At 33.5% G+C, this 18044-nt stretch overlaps 1 protein-coding gene across 5 annotated transcripts in view; it reads right to left on the reverse strand.

Annotated features, from left to right (window-relative positions):
- Positions 1-4092: 4092 nt before the first annotated feature.
- Positions 4093-18044, reverse strand: part of LOC118200338 (protein Obscurin-like) — a 500451-nt gene continuing 486499 nt past the window's right edge. For 4 of the 5 annotated variants that reach the window (XM_085822284.1, XM_085822292.1, XM_085822266.1 and 1 more), the window contains 6 exons: positions 16921-17191; positions 14737-14917; positions 12933-13008; positions 9217-9366; positions 6655-6843; positions 4093-4308 (listed from right to left, as the gene is read on the reverse strand). In XM_085822284.1, coding sequence (XP_085678410.1) covers positions 4305-4308; positions 6655-6843; positions 9217-9366; positions 12933-13008; positions 14737-14917; positions 16921-17191 — 871 coding nt within the window. In that variant the 3' untranslated portion in view covers positions 4093-4304. Of the gene's footprint in view, positions 4309-6650; positions 6844-9216; positions 9367-12932; positions 13009-14736; positions 14918-16920; positions 17192-18044 lie in introns of those variants that run through there. The other variant, XM_085822271.1, reaches the window with a different exon arrangement.

Here is an 18044-nt window from a genome sequence, read left to right on the forward strand (position 1 = left end):
TCCAAGACAATAAATCCTTTTATAGTATGGAAAGATGTACTTTATTTCAATGCTTTGAAACACTTTTCCAAAGTTTAAACAGGTTGTACGTTGTCCACACGCGCAAAACTACGCTGGTGACCGATCGGGAGATTCATTTAGGCATATCAGTGAAGGGTATGGCCTTGATTCTCGTTCTTTTTTGTTTTTTGGTGTTTTTTCATTTTTTGGGTGTTTTTTCATTCTTTTTTTTTTTTTTTTTTTTTTTTTTTTGGTGTGTTTTCATTTTTTTTTGCTGTTTTTCATTCTTTTTTTGGTGTTGTTTCATTTGTTTTTGGTGGTTTTTCATTTTTTGTGCGTTTTTTCATTCTTTTTTTGGTGTTTTTTCAGTGTCTTTTCATTATTGTTTGGTGTTATCTTGTTCCATTTTTTCCCAGGAAATTAACAGTAGATTTTGACGGGTCACTGCTTGCTTTGTCTTGATGCAGTTCTACTGTTATATTGTATGTAATAATAATTATATTGTATGTAAAGAGGAGGCATTTCATATTTGGAAACTGGTTATAAAATATGTTCCTGATAATATGTGGAGTTGATGTTAATACATTCCTCCACTCTTTTTATTTTTAATTTGCGGTTGTAGGAAGGAACCTACAACCTTAAATTAAAAATAAAAAGCAACCATCATAAATCCATTCAAAAAACTATTTTAGATTTCTTGAACCATGCTTTATGATATTTTCTTCCCCTTTGATGGTAATAAATGGGTCTCTTTTTATTTGCAGTCATATAAATATACTCAAGATTCCTCTATCATGACAACATTTTTCCATTTTCGATGGGACAAATGTTTCTGATAAAGAATTTTGCAGCGCGTTCAGCGTTCGGCAATATCTCGTGGAGAAAGACGATGCACATTACGATTTTTCACATTTTTAAGATTCAAGTCAGCATTAATCACTTTGTTTACAGTTGACATCGAACATTTTAATGATTTTGCTACTGTTCTTTGACTTGGCGCATTTCCTTTTAACATTAAAGACTTTATTTTTCCAACATTCGAAACATTCCGGATTTTCCTTGGATACAAGTTTGTAGAGTACCTCACTTTGGAATTCTAAGTTAATGTTGGAAGTGAGGAATCTGAGAACTGATAAGCGAATAATCGCTTGCTTTCGGTGACAAGAAACAACAAGATAGAAGGGTAACTAACCCTTTATTATTCTAATAAGATTTAACAAACTCCGCCTGGGAGTGTACAAGCAAAGCCCGCACTTTGGCTTGAACTAAAAAGACTAAGAATTAAACTAAAACTAAGAGTAACTAAAGCAGTATAGCCGAAGCTATCAAGGTTCAATTTGAGTTGGCCCCTTAACTTATTTTACTACGAAGCTTAGCAAGGGCCTGAGTAAGGCCGAGCGTAATAACAGCTTTGAGAGAGAGAGTGGCCAAAAAGGCAGACGCGCGTAAATCAGAAACTCTGATTCTCTCTGACTCAGTAACTTCGTGGTTTAAATACCGCTCCTTCTCATTAAATATTCAACAAGATTCCAAAAGTACGTTCTGGCCGGAAGTGGTAAGTTGAAGTTAAGAATTTGACAGGAAAGGAACTTTAACTTAAAATTTAACTGTTAATAAAATTAACATAATCCTTACAAGTTAAGTGGAAAAATTGTTCACGTGGAACAATTTTTCCACTTGAAGCTAAATTTTGAAGTTTTTTTCTTTGTTGCTGAGCACATTACCTATCGTAGCTTTAGATATCGAAAAGTCCATGGCTTTCACAACGTTTTTCAATAACCAGATACGAATAATTTTCTTCGGAAAGAACACGAGCATAGCCTTCCACCCATTGCTTCTTTAAAAGCGACATTTTGCATGAAAACAAAACTGCTAAGTAGCAGATTATAATTTATACTTTCAAAAATACAGTTAAAAAAATTCCAAGCCAAAGACCTTTTTTTCACAGTAAAGGAAAATCGTCTAAAAAGTGTACTCAAGAAATTCAAATTTTCAGTGTTATTTACAAATACTGATGATGATAGACATGCATGTAAATTTTCGAAGGCAAAAAAACTTTTCAAAAGCGTCTTTGCATTACAGAACATTTATACAAAAAGCACGACTTTCAGATTCAAATCTTTAGACAAGATGTTTGAAATTTTTAATTGAACAAACGTCAGCTTTGGCAGAATCCTTTAAACGTATTCAGTCTGACCTTCTTTGGTAGCATGAACTAAGTTCGAACTTTTAACAGACATAGAAAGAATTATTCTTTTGTCTGAAATAACGACAAAGCCTTGAAAACGATAAAGAATAGCCTCTTTAATGAAGTAGAACTTTGTAAATAAATGTCTCTTCTCGCGCTCACATAAGCAACCACAACTCGTTGTGCTTATGTGCTGACTCGTTTTAAGGTAGCTTTTAGTTAGCAAGATAAAGAACCAAAGAAAGCCAAGGAAGATTTTTACGACTGTGATTTTCCTTCAAATGCTTTAGTGTGAAAAGAAGATATTAAAAATACTGAAGTTACATTGGAAACATAAACTGATAAAGGAAAAGAAAGCAGGAATAAGATGCAGGAATAAAAAGCAGGAATAAGAAGAAGGAAAAAAGCAGCCAATTTTCAAATAAGGAAGTTGTAAGGCATTTATTTAATGTTATTAACCAATTATTCTATGTTACGTACCTATACAGTCATAGCTCCTTTTCGTTTTTTCCTGCCAGAATGTAAATTTTAGCTCGCGCGTATTTAAATGAGGTAGAAAGATACACTATTTAAAAGGAGGTTTTAGACTGTTTAGTCAGAGCATATTCCGCCTGCTGAAAGCCGCGTTGTCAGTTGAATTTCTACCGCAGCAGTCTGTCATCGGCGTTGCTTTACTCTTGCCAATAAGCCGGTATAGGTTAGAGTTAACTTGCGCGTTAATCATTTCTGCGTAGCCTTTGGCTAATTTGAGATTTACTCAAGTTTTATAAATCATGAAGTAAAAAATAATTAAAAAAATCTGAAAGGTTTCAGATTTTAAATTACGTCCAAACGGGTTTTTTTTAATGTTTTGTGTGTTACCTTTATTTATTAAATATCATGTTCTTTGCACTTAAACCATAAAATTCAGTTCAATAGCAATGTCGCAAAATAATTTTTAAATGAGGCTTTCTTTAGAATTTTCGATACACAGTTTCGCGAGCTGGAGATAAAAAGGTCTTTCTTTCCCCGAAAAGTGTTGCTATTGCTCGCTATTAAATCGATGAGTTTATTACTCAAAAATTCGTTAAAGGTTTAGAAAATATGAAGTTGACAATAAAACAAATTCCGAATTTCAAATTTGGTCTTCCACATCCCATATTCGTCGGAGGATTACGTCATTCAAAATTCGATGTCTCTATGTACCGTTGTTTTATCACAATGCGAGAAATATACATACATTTATGCATATTTTTTATTATTTAGTTTCTTCAAATATAATGCAGGACTCTAACATTTGGTGGCAATAGTTTGAAAAGTGAAACGGACATTTATAGTGATTCAACGCAAAACGAAAACAATAGTCCTTCAGAGACAAAGCCCCTTTGGATTAAAAACATATAACGTCATTCTATGAAAATGTTAAATATTTTTAATTTGATAGGTAATGAATTAAAGCCATTTTTTTATTTAAATCAATTCAATTTAAAAGTAGGAAACTAATATTCTCAAAAACTGTATCTATTGCTTTCAAATAACTTAGTTTCTTAATCACAAATACAGATGTAGTTTGGTAAAGCAGTAAGGTAAAGATGCAGTAAGGTAATTTGCAGTTTGGATGCAGTAAGGTAAATAAATATCTTACTTTTTGCCGAATGGCAAGAGGTTTAAGTAAAGAATGTAAGGACGTATTTATAGTGATTCGAAGCAGAATTCAATTTCGAGACTAATAGATACTTTTGGATGAAAGTTACAGTCAAAATAAAACGTGAACCTAACTCGTATTTGTGTTTCTATTCCATGTTTTGAGAGAATGTTTAACGTTTTGTTTCCGAAATAATATTATCCGGATAAAAGTAAGAAATCCTCTCTTAAATGTCAACATTTTAAGACACTCTTTGATCAAAATATTAATAAACAATACGCAAAAGAACATCAAGAGTTTATTTTAATTTATTTCTTAACAACACATAACATGCACAAAACATCATTCCTTATCAGTGACAGCTCATTAACAGCAGTTTTGATTTCTTCTTTAAATCGAAGATGAGTCGAATGACCCATAAATATAAGAAAAAGTTCAATTAGTTTAGAAAGTTCACATCCAAAGCACCAAATCGGTCTTTAAAGATGACTGTTACCTGAAACGAGAATGCACAGAATGAGAATTAAAGTAAATAGTAAATATTAAAAAGAAACAAAGTTTATAATTTTAGCGTAAAGAAAAGTTTAAGCTTGAAATGTTGTAAATTTTTGACAAATATTTTGAAATAAAATATTTATTTTATGTTCGATACCTTTACGATCATTTTCACTTTCCGTTTTCCTACCAGAATGCACATTTTAGCTCTCACTTATTTTGGTAGCGTAACGTACTCTAACTCCGATGTAGAGCAAAGCGACTTATCGCTATGTCTGGACAAGCAAACAGAACATACTTGTGGGTGGGAGAGATCCTTTTATCAGGAACTCAAATAAGTTTAACAGAAGGCAGTCCCAGTCCTTACAAACTCAGGCAGCATTTATGGCTAGAAATCAAAAATAAGAACTCAGATTTAAACTAAATTTAAGCAGAAATCAGCTAAAGGCTACGCAGAAATATTTAACGCGCAAAATGGCTCTAACCTACACCGGCGTGACGGCACAATCCGCAAGAATAAAGCAACGCCGTAGATAGAAATGCTATCGGAGAGTAAATCTAGTGACGTGGAGTTCAGCAGGCGGAACACGCTCTGATTAAAACAATCTCAAGACCTCACTTAAATACACGCGAATTAAAATTTACATTCTGGCAGGAAAACCGAAAGGGAGAAGGGACCGTAAAAGTTCTTAAAATAAAATAACTAGTTGATTAACACAAATACCTCACAACTTAGCCACGCGAAGTTTTGCAGCCCAATATTTAAATTTCCGTCGCACATATGAATAGAAAGGATTAACATTTGCCAAATGGAAGATTATGTTACATAATTGTATTCATCTGAAAAATACGCGTTTAACAATTTCGACTTCGAAAATGCAAATTCAGTTCTTTAACATTATTGGATAAAAACTGCTGTACCTTTCTTTTTCACTCCGTTCAACTGTTTTGTTTCAGCAAACACAAGTTCCGAAATCTTTGTTCATTTTTCAGTCATTTTCCTTTGTTCTTACACTGAAATATTAATTACTTACATTTGTAATTGAAGTCTGAGATGCATAGAAACGAATTAATTCTTTCCGTTCTATAACATATAATAGCTGGATGCGATGCGATTTTTAACCCTTCATCGCCACGCGAGGTTGTAAGAAAATCTCCTTTAAACCTTTGAGGCACAGTGTGTCCGGTCTGGACACACCTAAGAATTTCCTTCTGTACGCACAGAAAAATTGAATTAAAAAAGATTTATAGGTTACTATAGATTACTCTGAACCTTCTTTATTTATAGTAGAAGGCAGCTCAACACAAACGAGTCCATATATTTTAGCCATGTTTAGTTTTTTAAGACCATCATTTTTCAAAGAAATCTTACAGATTTTTTTAGGGTATAAAAGGAATTGTTCGAAAAGAAATTTCTATGTTATTGTTTTGGCTGTATGCTAATCTCCTTATTCTATAATAATTTTAAATTTTTACCTTGAAATCTTGCCTAAAATCAAGCGGCGAACCCTAGGTGTGCCCAGACCGGGCTCACTGATAATCTAGGACAACTGAGAGTCTGTATTCTTTGTTTCTCCGCACCTCATCGGTCATTGACAAAAATGCTCGCTTCAGCACTTTTTTCGAAGCTCTATTCAATCAGTGTGCCCATTTTGGGCACACCCACAGAATTAAAACGATAAGTTTTACATGCGTACTCCTCTAGGCCTAATTAGACTGCCTACCTTTTTTTTAAAATCAAAACTCCGACTTTAAAAGGTAGCGTGCCGGAAAGGGTTAATCCACGAGCTCTGTTTCATGCGTCAATTGTTTCTGTTCGTAAGAGTTTAGAACATCTAATAACGAAACATTTTGGGACACGTATTCAGTTTAAAATCTTTTCTCAGGAAGACCTTAGATTCAGAATCGAAAAAAGGGTGTGAGATTCGAAAATTACTTCTTCTTTCCAAAATATTTTTTCTGTAGTGACAAATTGCTGAATTTTTTTTTGTGTTAAAATTCTTGCTCTAATTTTTTGCAATGTCCAAAAGAAAAATGAAGGAGTAATTTTAAGTGAATCATACAGCAGTGAAGAAAGGAGAGTGCGAGGCTTATAAAAATTCGAATAGTAGCGATGAGGAATAGTAGAGATTTCTCAGAAAGATATCTATAAACAAAATTACATCTTCAGATTCTGATCCTGATGCATAACTGATGAATGCAGTGAAAATAAATGCATGTCACGTTATACACACGATTGAAAACTTTTAAGAAACTTTAGTTAAAATATTTGAAGATCAATATTTTGTAAATAAATTTCCTATTTTTCTTCTTAAGGATCATTAACAAAGCGAGAAAATGTCTTTACCTGGAGTCGGACTTTCCAAAAATGTTCAACAGTTGCGCGGGCGTGGATTTCGCCTTCAAGGAATGGAACCGCTCGGAAAATTCTCTCAGATGATGAGGAAGGAACACAGCATGCTCCCGCTTTTTGATCATGAACTCATTCGGTAGCAGCCATTTATTCTCTAGACACTCCTCGCAAGTAGGCCTTTTCCTGAAAGAGAAAAGGGAATAGAAGTAAGCAAATTCTCTCTTCTAGTTTGCAAAGAGATACATGAATGAGAGACAATGCACATTGGGAAAACAATACGTATAAAACACGTTAATACATAACAATTCAAAGCATTTCGCTATGATATTCCATACATTCTGACGGAAATGAAACAGAATCAACACTGGGCATTCTGCATTTGTTGACTCAATGAACCCGACTATTCACACCTCTTACCCATAGTCATGACAGAATGTGAGGATTTATTTCATATATTAAACATTTAAAACCTTACTGAAGAAACCTTAACAAATTCTTATTTCGAAAACCTTAATAAACTTCCAAACTGGATTAAGAAGCATCTTCGGCTGAATATCTGGAAATTCCTTCGTTAAGTCTCTTAAATGCAACATCTTCTAATCCAATTTATTTGTTCTTAAGTAGTAGAAAATGGTTTGAAATCTTTTATTATTAAAAGTTGAGTATTAATTAAAGATGGAAAAGAAAAAAATATCTAAATGGGTTCGAATTTTAACGCTCGCCCAATAGGGCTCTTTTAACCCTTTGCGGCACAGTGTGTCCAGTCTGGATACACCAAAAAATTTCCTTCTGTACGCACAGAAAAATTGAATGACAAAGGATTTATAGGTTACTCTGAACCTTCTTTATTTATAGTAGATGGCAGCTCAACACAAACCAGTCCATATATTTTGTTTAATTTTTTAAGACCCTCATTTTTCAAATAAATCCCCCAGATTGTTTTAGGGTATAAAAGGAATTGTTTGAAAAGGAATTTCTATGTTACGTTTTTGGCTGTATGCTAATCTCCTTATTCTATATTAGTTTTCAATTTTTACCTTCAAATCTTGCCTAAAATCAAATGGCGAACACTAGGTGTGCCCAAACCGGGCTCACCGATAATCTAGGACAACTGAGAGTCTGTATTCGTTGTTTCTCCGCATCACATATGATCAGTTCATTGACAACAGTGCTCGTTTCAGCATTCTTTTCGAAGCTCTATTCTATCAGTGTGCCACTTTGGTCACACACATAGAATTAAAACGATAAGTGCAAAATTTTACTTCACAAAATTTTACTTGTGTGCTCCTCTAAGACTAATTAGACGGCCTACCTTTTTTTTTTTTTTTTTTTTTTTTTTTTATCAAAACTCCAACTTTAAAAGGCAGCGTGCCGGAAAGGGTTAAAGTTAAATATGGTTTATCAGTAGAGATTATTGATAGAGATGGTTTAGGTATCGAAGAAAACCACGGTAGTGTTTTATAACATAGTTAGATGAATATGCATTTAGACTAACATGGGAACGTTATATTACCTTCTGAGCATTCGTAAAGTGCCAAAATATGTAACGTAACTCTATAAAATTATAGCGGCCCTGATATCCTTACCGAAGAGCCGGAGATCGAGTTCCGCAGAAGCCATGGATGCAATTTGCCCGTCATTTCATAGGAGATTTATGGCAGCCTACCTATTAAGTGCCTCCCTTCCGGCCTTAGTAGTGGCCAACGCCAATAAACGGCTAGAGCTCGCCATTGGAACAAAATGCCATATATTATAAATATATCCATTAACTCCATTAATGGTGTTTTTTTTTTCTGAACGTTACTCGTTCTAACAGACACTATACCAGCTCAACTACATTATTATTACGTAATAAATATGCCAGCAATAATAAACTCTAAGGTTGCTCCTCAAGTTGATGAGTCAAGCGTGGATGAAGTGAGTCTCCACACCGTATATTAAGTTGAATGAGCAGAACAAGAGACAACAATTCTGTTAAGTGAGATGGCCAGAAATATCCACCGATTTTGCCAAAAACCAGAAATTACATTGCAACCTCATTTAAATTTCATTTAAAAGCGTTTCTGATATCCTATCCGTTGGTGCAAACACCAAAGTTATGTGATATATATATATATTTTTTTTTTGTTTTTTGTTTTTTTTTTTGTTTTCTAAACGAAGATATGAAAAACATGTTTCAGCATTAAATTAAAAGAAGATTTAAATGTAATTTTGAAAACATCTTTTCATTCTATAATACGGTCATCCACCAACAGTATGCGGCGAAAATTTGAAAGCGGTATCTTATCAAGAAGTAGTTTAAAAATCGATGGCAAACCTTTGATCATAGCAAACAATTACCACGTGTGAATAAATAAAAGCTTAAAATAAAAAGCGGAAAGGATCTTAAAAGTTGAATAAAATCTACAATAAAGCCGTTATATGCATGTTCAGTAAATAATTTTAATCTTTAAATTAAAAAACGATATATAACATTTTTATCAAGAATTTAATAGCTCATCCCCCCTCCTCAGTTTATTACTAAAATGAAGACTACATGAACTGAAAGGTTCTTACTGCGGTGTCCTCTTGAAAAGTTGCATCAGGAAATTTGTGGCTTCTTGCGTGACTTCCTTGTAGAGGTGATCAAAGTGGTAGCGGACGTAAAGGACATTGTCCTTTGTTTCTTTCTCAGATTCTCCAGCAAATGGCGAAACACCGCTCAATCTAGAATGCACAACGGTTCGAAATATTATTATTCAACATCGAAACTTACATATTATATTTGAATAACGCAATCTAAATTAGAACAAACAGGCTGCATAAGAAAGATGCAGTTAATAATATTTATCCAAAAATATTATTTCCTGTTATAGAACGTCTGTAATTTTCACCAAATGCCTAGCGAAAAGGAAATCAAATTTTGGAATCATGCATGTAATAAATGTACACTGCTTAAAACAATTGAAGGATATTGTGAGTTCGGTATGAAATATCTGTATAATCGACAACTAATTTAACAAAAATAAAATAGGAGATGCTAAAAAAGAAAACTGTAAAATTTACAAAGTTGGGAATATACCTGTTATTTTCTATGACATCGAAAATTATGCGTTTTAGATAAAGAGTGAACAGCGACCTGCAGCAGTCCTTCTTTAGGAGGAGCTTAAAAAGTACTGGCATGCGTTTAATATTTTGTAACAGTGCGTACAATGCCTGGCACGATGACTCAGCTGAATCGGAACGCAGGAGAGCCATCGGTTGTTTAAAAGAGGGTCAAACGGAATCCACTGTAAGGGAAATGTTAGGAGTTTCTCAAAGTATAATTTCCAGACTATGCAATAGGTTTTTGGAAATTGGAAACGTTCGCCGAAGATCGCGACAAGGTCATATGCCTGCAGCAGCCCAAAACGAGAAGCGGTATTGACACCCAAAAGGCTACTTTCTTGCAACAACACCTTCAGAGTGCTACTGCTACTAAAGTTTCGACTCAAAATGTTCGTAACCGATTTTCACCATGCGGGTTTGTAACCTCCCAGACCCATTCCTTGTGTTCGTGACACTGCTGCCCGCAGAAGGTGGGCACAGGAGCATCTCGGATAGGGATGAGATGAGTGAAGCAATGTGCTCATCACGGACGAGTCCTGCTTCAGTGTAGAACTTGACAATAAACGAATTCTCATCTGGAGAGACCCTGGTATATCGAATGCTGCTGCATTTGTGCGTGAAAGTGTTCCATTTGGACGATGCTGAATGATAGTCAGGCCGTTATTTCGATCAATGGCCGCATCGACCTGCACACTATCAGGAGTGAAGCATTAAAAGCTCAGGGATATAGCGATGAGATAATAAGACCTTTTATAGTTCTTTACGCTGCAGCACTAGAGGATGAGTTCATTCCCATGGATGATAACGCCAGGTCACATCGTGCTCCGATAGTAAACAATTTCCTTTTCGACGAAGGAATCCTTGGAATGGATTGGCTAGCATATTCCCTAGATATGGACTCAATAGAACATGTTTAGGGCATGTTTAGGGTTTGCTAGTCGCTTATCACCTCAAAAACAATTCAGCAGTTTGAGAGCTCTCTTCTACAGGAGTGAAAGATCGTACCAGAGTCCCTCATTGATTCCATGCTTCATAGGCTTCATATCCGAAATCATAATATCCTCTAATTGCTTTCAGAAGTGTAATAAATAAAATAAAGTGTATATTTAGGGTATTTTTTAGCATTTTGTACTTTTGTATTTTTCCATTAACTAGAAAAATAAAATATCTAAACATAATACAAAATAATGCTCGAGAATTTCGGGTCGCCAGATTTTGAAGAATCGCAATGCAGTTTTTAATGCCCTAATATCGGTCTCGAAAATGTATTCATAGCGATTAATGTGTAACGATTTCGAATATAATAAAAGTTTGCGACTGCAATGATAATTACTAAACATACTAATAATTGATATATATGATAATAAGAATGAACCAATAATTAATATATATGATAATTGATATATATGATAATAAGAATGAACCAATAATTAATATATATGATAATTGATATATATGATAATAAGAATGAACCAATAATTAATATATATGATAATTGATATATATGATAATAAGAATGAACCAATAATTAATATATATGATAATTGATATATATGATAATAAGAATGAACCAATAATTAATATATATGATAATTGATATATATGATAATAAGAATGAACCAATAATTAATATATATGATAATTGATATATATGATAATAAGAATGAACCAATAATTACTCGAATGCTGAATTCGCAGCGATAGCAATTTTCAGTAAATTTCATTTTCTGTTTTTACATTTTTTTACACATTGCTTCAGAAAACATAACTTTTTCGGGGGATGGGAAAACATACCCTCTCCCCTGAAAAGTATTTTGAATTTAATCTTCAATTTCAGTATTATTAGCTAATTCACATTTAACTTGTGTTGATTTGAAGTTTCCTTCGTAGGTCCTAATACATAACACGTTTTCTTTTTAGTGTTATATATTATTAAGTTTAAATTGAAAATGCATTTTTAAAATTACAGTCTCAGCTAACTGCGAATTGAAAAAACAAATGAAAAGATGCAAATCCATGTACACTGCGAAAAAATAAAATGAAACAGTTCTATATCTCCCGTTCTACTACCCGATTGACGATTGAATTTAATATATATTTATTAATATCTCTTTTTTTATATTTACTTGATTCCTTCTTCCAGAATTCGAAATCGAGATTCATTCGAAATAAAATTCACCCATTTTTTATGATTTATTTTTAAAATTTGTATTTTTAAATAAGTTTTATAAAGTTTTCTAAAAAAATTTGGATAATATCCTATAAAATTTTTACCATCACCTTAGATGTAGACGCATTTTTAAGTACACCTGCAAAAAGTTTGAGTTTTTTATTAAAAATTTCCTAGGACATACGTGAATTTACATATTGGCGCGTTTTGGAATTTGGCATATTTGTTATTAGCTATAATCGCACCAAATGCGGTTTACACACTTTGTTGAAATTAGTTAAAATAATGAACGATGACTTTTTGCCCGCTTATTTGCATTGATTAAAAGGAAAGGAAAATACGTTGCTGTAAATTAAGAAGCTCGCCAAGTGAATTATTCTTGGCCCAAACCGGGGGGGGGGGAAAGTCAAGATAAATTTTTAAATTTCTCCATAAATTCGATATCAAATTTTCTAGACAAAATTTGAGTCCAATTTGAGTCGTAGAATCGAAATATGGAAAAAAATGGCCATGTCATTTCAGAAAAAAGTCCGATTTTGTGTCAAAATACATATATTAGAACACGTGCTATATATAAATCTAAAATATATCCTAAATAGCGCTTTCGATACATGAAAAACGCAGTTTGAATTTCGTTAATCGGCCCAGTAGAACGGGAGATGTAGAACTGTCCCCCCTTTTTTTTTTTGCAGTGTACGTAATCTTAGCCCTATAAAGCTTTATTTTAAAATTTTACACTTTACTTTTATTTTAAAGTTTGTGATAAAATGAAAATATTCTTTAGAAAAACCTTTTAAGTGACATTTTATCCCTTACGCGCTTTAAATGATGTTAAACAAAGAAATATTTCTTTGCTTGACATCATTATCAACCTAGAGCATTTCTTTAAGTTCTACCTACAGAAAAACTAACATTAATTTTAGCTTTAAAACTGCATAAGAAATGTTTTATGCTTTAACAATTTAGCAAGCATAAAACGGGTGTTTGAACGAAAATCAAACGAATTTGTACTTACAGGATATACGTCAAAACACCAACGCCCCAAATATCGGCCGGTGTATGAACCTCCTCACCCTTAAGGATTTCGGGAGCTGTAGATGAAAAAATTCAAAATTATTTCAGAGCTTGTAAAACCTTCTTAAATATGCATATACAAATAAGTTATACTCATACACTCTTTGCAAATTACATACAGCACATAGAATTTAATTTTAAAGAGTGGCAACATTTCCTGCCATTGCATCTAATTTTGTATTTTAGTGAGCGAGTGAAATTCACGTTATTGGGTGAAAAGTTGTGAAATAAAGACAAAAAACAAACAAAAAAAAAAAAAAAATTAAAAAAAGGGAGGAACAGGGAGATAATTTATAATGGTGCCCTATAGTAAAGATGCGGGCACCTTTTCTTAGGTCGCTGTCCGTCCGAAAATATAAAAACCTCCACAAGAGGGCTGGGCATAAATGTGGCAACGACCTTGAAAAGGTCAGTTTCCATTTCGTAAAAATCAACTCTTATAAAGGTGCTAGCACTTTTATGATAGTTCCTTTTCATATCCCAGAGACATGGCAGTAAAGGCACCTTTAAGCTAAGGCACGGACATTTCATGACATTTTTCACGCTAAGGTATGACACTCCATGGTAGTAAGGGCACTTTAAAGCTAGGGTATTTTATAAGGTTTTTCCTTTATAGGAACAGTAGTCGATTTGTATAACGGTACAGCACCTTTAAGAAAGTTTTCTTTTTACACATAAGAAATTGACCTTTATGACAGTAGCGACACCTTTATGTTGAGGCACCTTTATGAAGTTTTCTATTCTTACGAATAGCGCTTGATTTGCCAAAAAGATGCCAACAAATTTGTGAAAATTCACACAGTTCAGAAACTGATCTTCGTAAGAGTGTACGAGCATTTTATGTTGAGGCATGTAATGAAGATTTCTGCTATTTCAAATAGTGATCAGTTTAACTCTTCGAACTCGAGAGGTGATTTTCGGTCACCACTTGAGTCGATTGACATTTGAATTGTAAAGAATCTCAAGTAGAAGAATAGATGTAATAAAAAACCTATTAGCCGGTTTCGGGGACATTTGACAAATTCTCGCCAAATGGGTGATATTCTGGAATATTCTAGAAAAACTCATTTTCGAAGCCTTCTTGCTAATATTTCTCGAAATTACAGAAAATGTTTACCCTCCCTTTTAGCAACCTCATAAATAAACAGAAGGATACCAGTGGTCGTCAGCTATTTAGTTCAGTTCAGAGTCGTGCGACTGTATTGTAATCACTACTCTCCTATCACCGCGATTTATTGAATGGAAAAAATAAATTTCCTTTTAGAATCAATCATTCCTCTTAGAAAGAAATATCATTTTAAAGACGAATGCCAATTTAAATGAATCATTTGTTTTTAAAGATGAACATAATTTGAATGCGCAGTTTTATATAAAATTATATTTTAAATTCCTCTGTAAATAGGAACCTGATAAAATTAATTTGATCACTTAAAGGAGAACTCGATGTTTCAAAAATTAATTTGCCAGATGAATATTGTTCTAAAGAAGAAGTAATTAGAACTGCTTGATTACACATTAACTAAATTTTCATTTTGAAAAATATTTTGTTATCTTTTTTTCTTGTTACTTATAAAGATGACAAACACAGTACTTGGAAATTTACGTTTTTGGGTTTTTCATGGAAAAAAGTCAAAGCATACCTAGACAGAAAAATGATTCATTCAGGCGTAGAGATTTTTATTTTGAAAGAATATCCAGTGAAACTACAATTAAAATATTATAATATTATCATTAAAATGACTCACCCAAGTATTCGAAGGAGCCTCTAACTTGGACTTTAGCGCCCTCTTCTGGCATATACTGAGCACTGCCGAAATCTACAAGTTTGACGTTCGGAAGATGTCTGTCTTCCATAACGACATTGTCTGGTTGCAATTCAAAATAGCAAATACCTCTGAAGTGCAAATATTCCAAACCGTCGATTACCTAGAAGTAGAAGTAGGTAATTACTTCACTTAAAATTATTTTCTTCTTAATTATGGAATTAGGAATTAAATTTCTATCACATTTAATCCTGCGTTAGATGAGTACGTTTGTGTTGAACAATTAGCTGCGTTGGTGACAGGTGCCATACTCCTACGAACCCTTTCAGAAGCGAAGTCGCCTGTGCTTTCAGGTCGCCCGAACGCCTGCTACCATTTTCTACCTAGTGATTTCTCCCATCACGTTAATGCAGGGCTCATTCGTTTCCGGAGATGTTAAATGACATTCCAACTATTCTTTTGAAGCGACTAACCTAGCTCTCTTTTATTTGAATGCATCTTCCCTTTCTTTTGTTTATCGTCAATGTTTAGCTAATGATTCTCGCAGTTTCAATTATACCCTGAGGAGAAACTGCACACAGTGGGTGAAACCGCACAGAGATCTCCAAGGCAGAAGTAATCGCTTCACTTAACTAGGTTGCTGTTAACATAGTAGTATTCTACTTGGCAAGATGGGAATAAAATCCTTTCAAAAGAAATTTGTATACACGGCATTTCAGATGTTAAAGGGGAACAGATTTTGGCCTCTATCGATGCGAAAGAGTTAAAATGTATCTAGAATAAGGAAATCATTTTTGTGCCACTGCCGCCATAACCAACACCAGCAATTAACATTTAGCTACTGAAAGACGCGATTCCGAAAACCAACACACAGTGTTGCAAACTTGCTACTAATATTACAGGGGACATCTGTCATTCACACATCTAAAACCGTCTAACCGGCAAGGCCGTATATATACGGCCTAGAATATTTTTTCTGATATCTGTAAGAACGTATATATACGTGCATATTAAAATATGTCAAAGAAGTTAAGGCAATATTATCAGGTTCAATGTTCCTTCTAACCTTCTTCGGGAACATACAAGGACCTGACTCGGAACAGAGAGCTTACTAAAGCTATGTTCACTAATTGTGGTAAGTAGACAGGATACAGACGAAGGGTATACAAAACCCTTTATTTTTCTCTATATACAATAACTTCCGTACTTCGGAATACAATGACCCGCCACTCGGGGTCTAACGTAAAAGTATAAAAATAAAACTAAACTCTAATTTAACTTTAGAATAATACACGTGGAAGATTGGCCTTATAATAACAGGAAGCGTATGTAGCACATAGACTGTGAACACTACAATACGTTTAATTTATCAAGAGGATTAAAACCTCTGGCCTGGAAGGCAAACAGCAACTGCGTAACATCTAAGGTAAGCGGCCTGCGTTGACTCACTGCTTCCTCTCTTTCGCTATCGCAAAAAGGCCACACTTACATACTTGGCGTTCGCCAGACAAACTTTGCATAAAAACCTTCACGCTTATAATTCTGGCCGGAAGTAGAAAATAAGAAGTGATAGTAAAGATTTAAAATAAAATAAACGTTAGTAAAACTTAAGATCCTTACAATATATTAAAAGTACACAAATCCAGAATACCAGTAGAATTTTTACATTAAAATCAAGAAAATAATTCTTTCTCACAATAGTTTTGGTAAGTTTGTGCTTTCTTAGCAAAAACCCTGGCCGGTCAGAGGATTAATCCGCTAAAGAAATTATTATGACCTAATATTTTGAGCGTTTTTAAGAAAATCTAGAAACGTCTATGACAAATTTATTTATAAAGAATATCGGGAGACTTAAAGTGGTATTACTGTATGAGCAGACATTTTGACATGTAATTTCCCATACTTTTCCTCGTTAATATTAATTTTAATTCATATTCTGAACCTCAAGAATGTTTTTCTGATATAGTTGGAATTACAGCTTAATTTATTATTATTTAATTTTTTTAAAATTTTATTTAACTCACTTTCTTCTAGAAAAACTTCACATAATATAATACTTTTAAAGATTCAAGAAGAAAGAACATTGTTCCTCAATAATAATGATAAAGTTTCTGTGAAATTATAATTAGTCTAAGGATTTTTGTCTAATTGTAAGATTTAACTCACTTGGTGAATTATTCTGGAAACGAGATCTTCTGTGTAAAGTTGTTTTGAGGACAAATAGGTGAGGACATCAATTCCAGAGAGCTTTTCCATGACGAAAAAGATGTTATTCTTGCCGACACTGGCAGAGTGAAGATTGGCGATCTTCTCGTGTTGAAGCGATTTGTAGATGTCGAATTCCTGGTGAGCGGCATCTGATAAAGTCAGAGCTTTAGCTACAAATGCGGAATTCACCTTCTTGTGCCAAACCTTTATGACCAGTGAAAAGCGTCCTCTGTAAATATAAGAAGGTTAATTGCTGAATAGTGTTATAATCTGAATATAATATATACAATAGCGATATAATAATTACTGCATATAAGAGTATTATTCTTATTAAAATTTGGAATTTAACATAACCGACTACCACAAATTTCAAGACCATGGTTTGGCAGCTTACAGGAAATTTTTTACACCTTTTGAATAGCTTGCGTATATTCGGTACATTGCGCGTAATGTTCAACACATTTCGACGAAATTCTTATTACAACACTCAGAAATACAAATATTTATAACTACAAATCACAATAAAGAGTGTTTGGACTGTGAGCTATAACGGTTTGTTCAATTTGTTTGTACTTGTACGATCTTACAAGACAGATTACATCTATGCATTAAAAAAAACTTTTAAGAAAAGATAATTAAGCACTGAAGTGAATAATTTACGCATTAAGCGTCATAGTGCGAACAACGTAATCCTAGATCGCAGCCAGTATGAAATTAGAAATCCTAAATCGTCGAGACTTCGGCGATTCCGGATTTTAGATCATTATTTAACCTAATGATCCAAACACTTTAGAGTAGATAAGATACATTTAGTAAGATGAGATATAGACATAGAAGCATTCAAAAATGTCCGTAAATCCTCTGTACTACATGAATAAACTGATAATAATAATAAGCCATAATTCAAAATTGGGAAAGTATGTAGTTGGCACATTAGATGGAAGTCTTGCAGATACAAAGAGTTGGCGTACAATTTATTGTCTGTTAGAGTGTTTAACATATGGAGATGATTCAAAACATTCCTCGCATATTACACTGAAATTTTAGTATTACTAGTATTTAACGTGCTATTATTCGTTAAA

This window comes from Stegodyphus dumicola, chromosome 1, assembly GCF_044657685.1.
Source record: "Stegodyphus dumicola isolate Sdum_Otavi_A_Nest chromosome 1, ASM4465768v1".
Lineage (NCBI taxonomy): Eukaryota > Metazoa > Arthropoda > Arachnida > Araneae > Eresidae > Stegodyphus > Stegodyphus dumicola.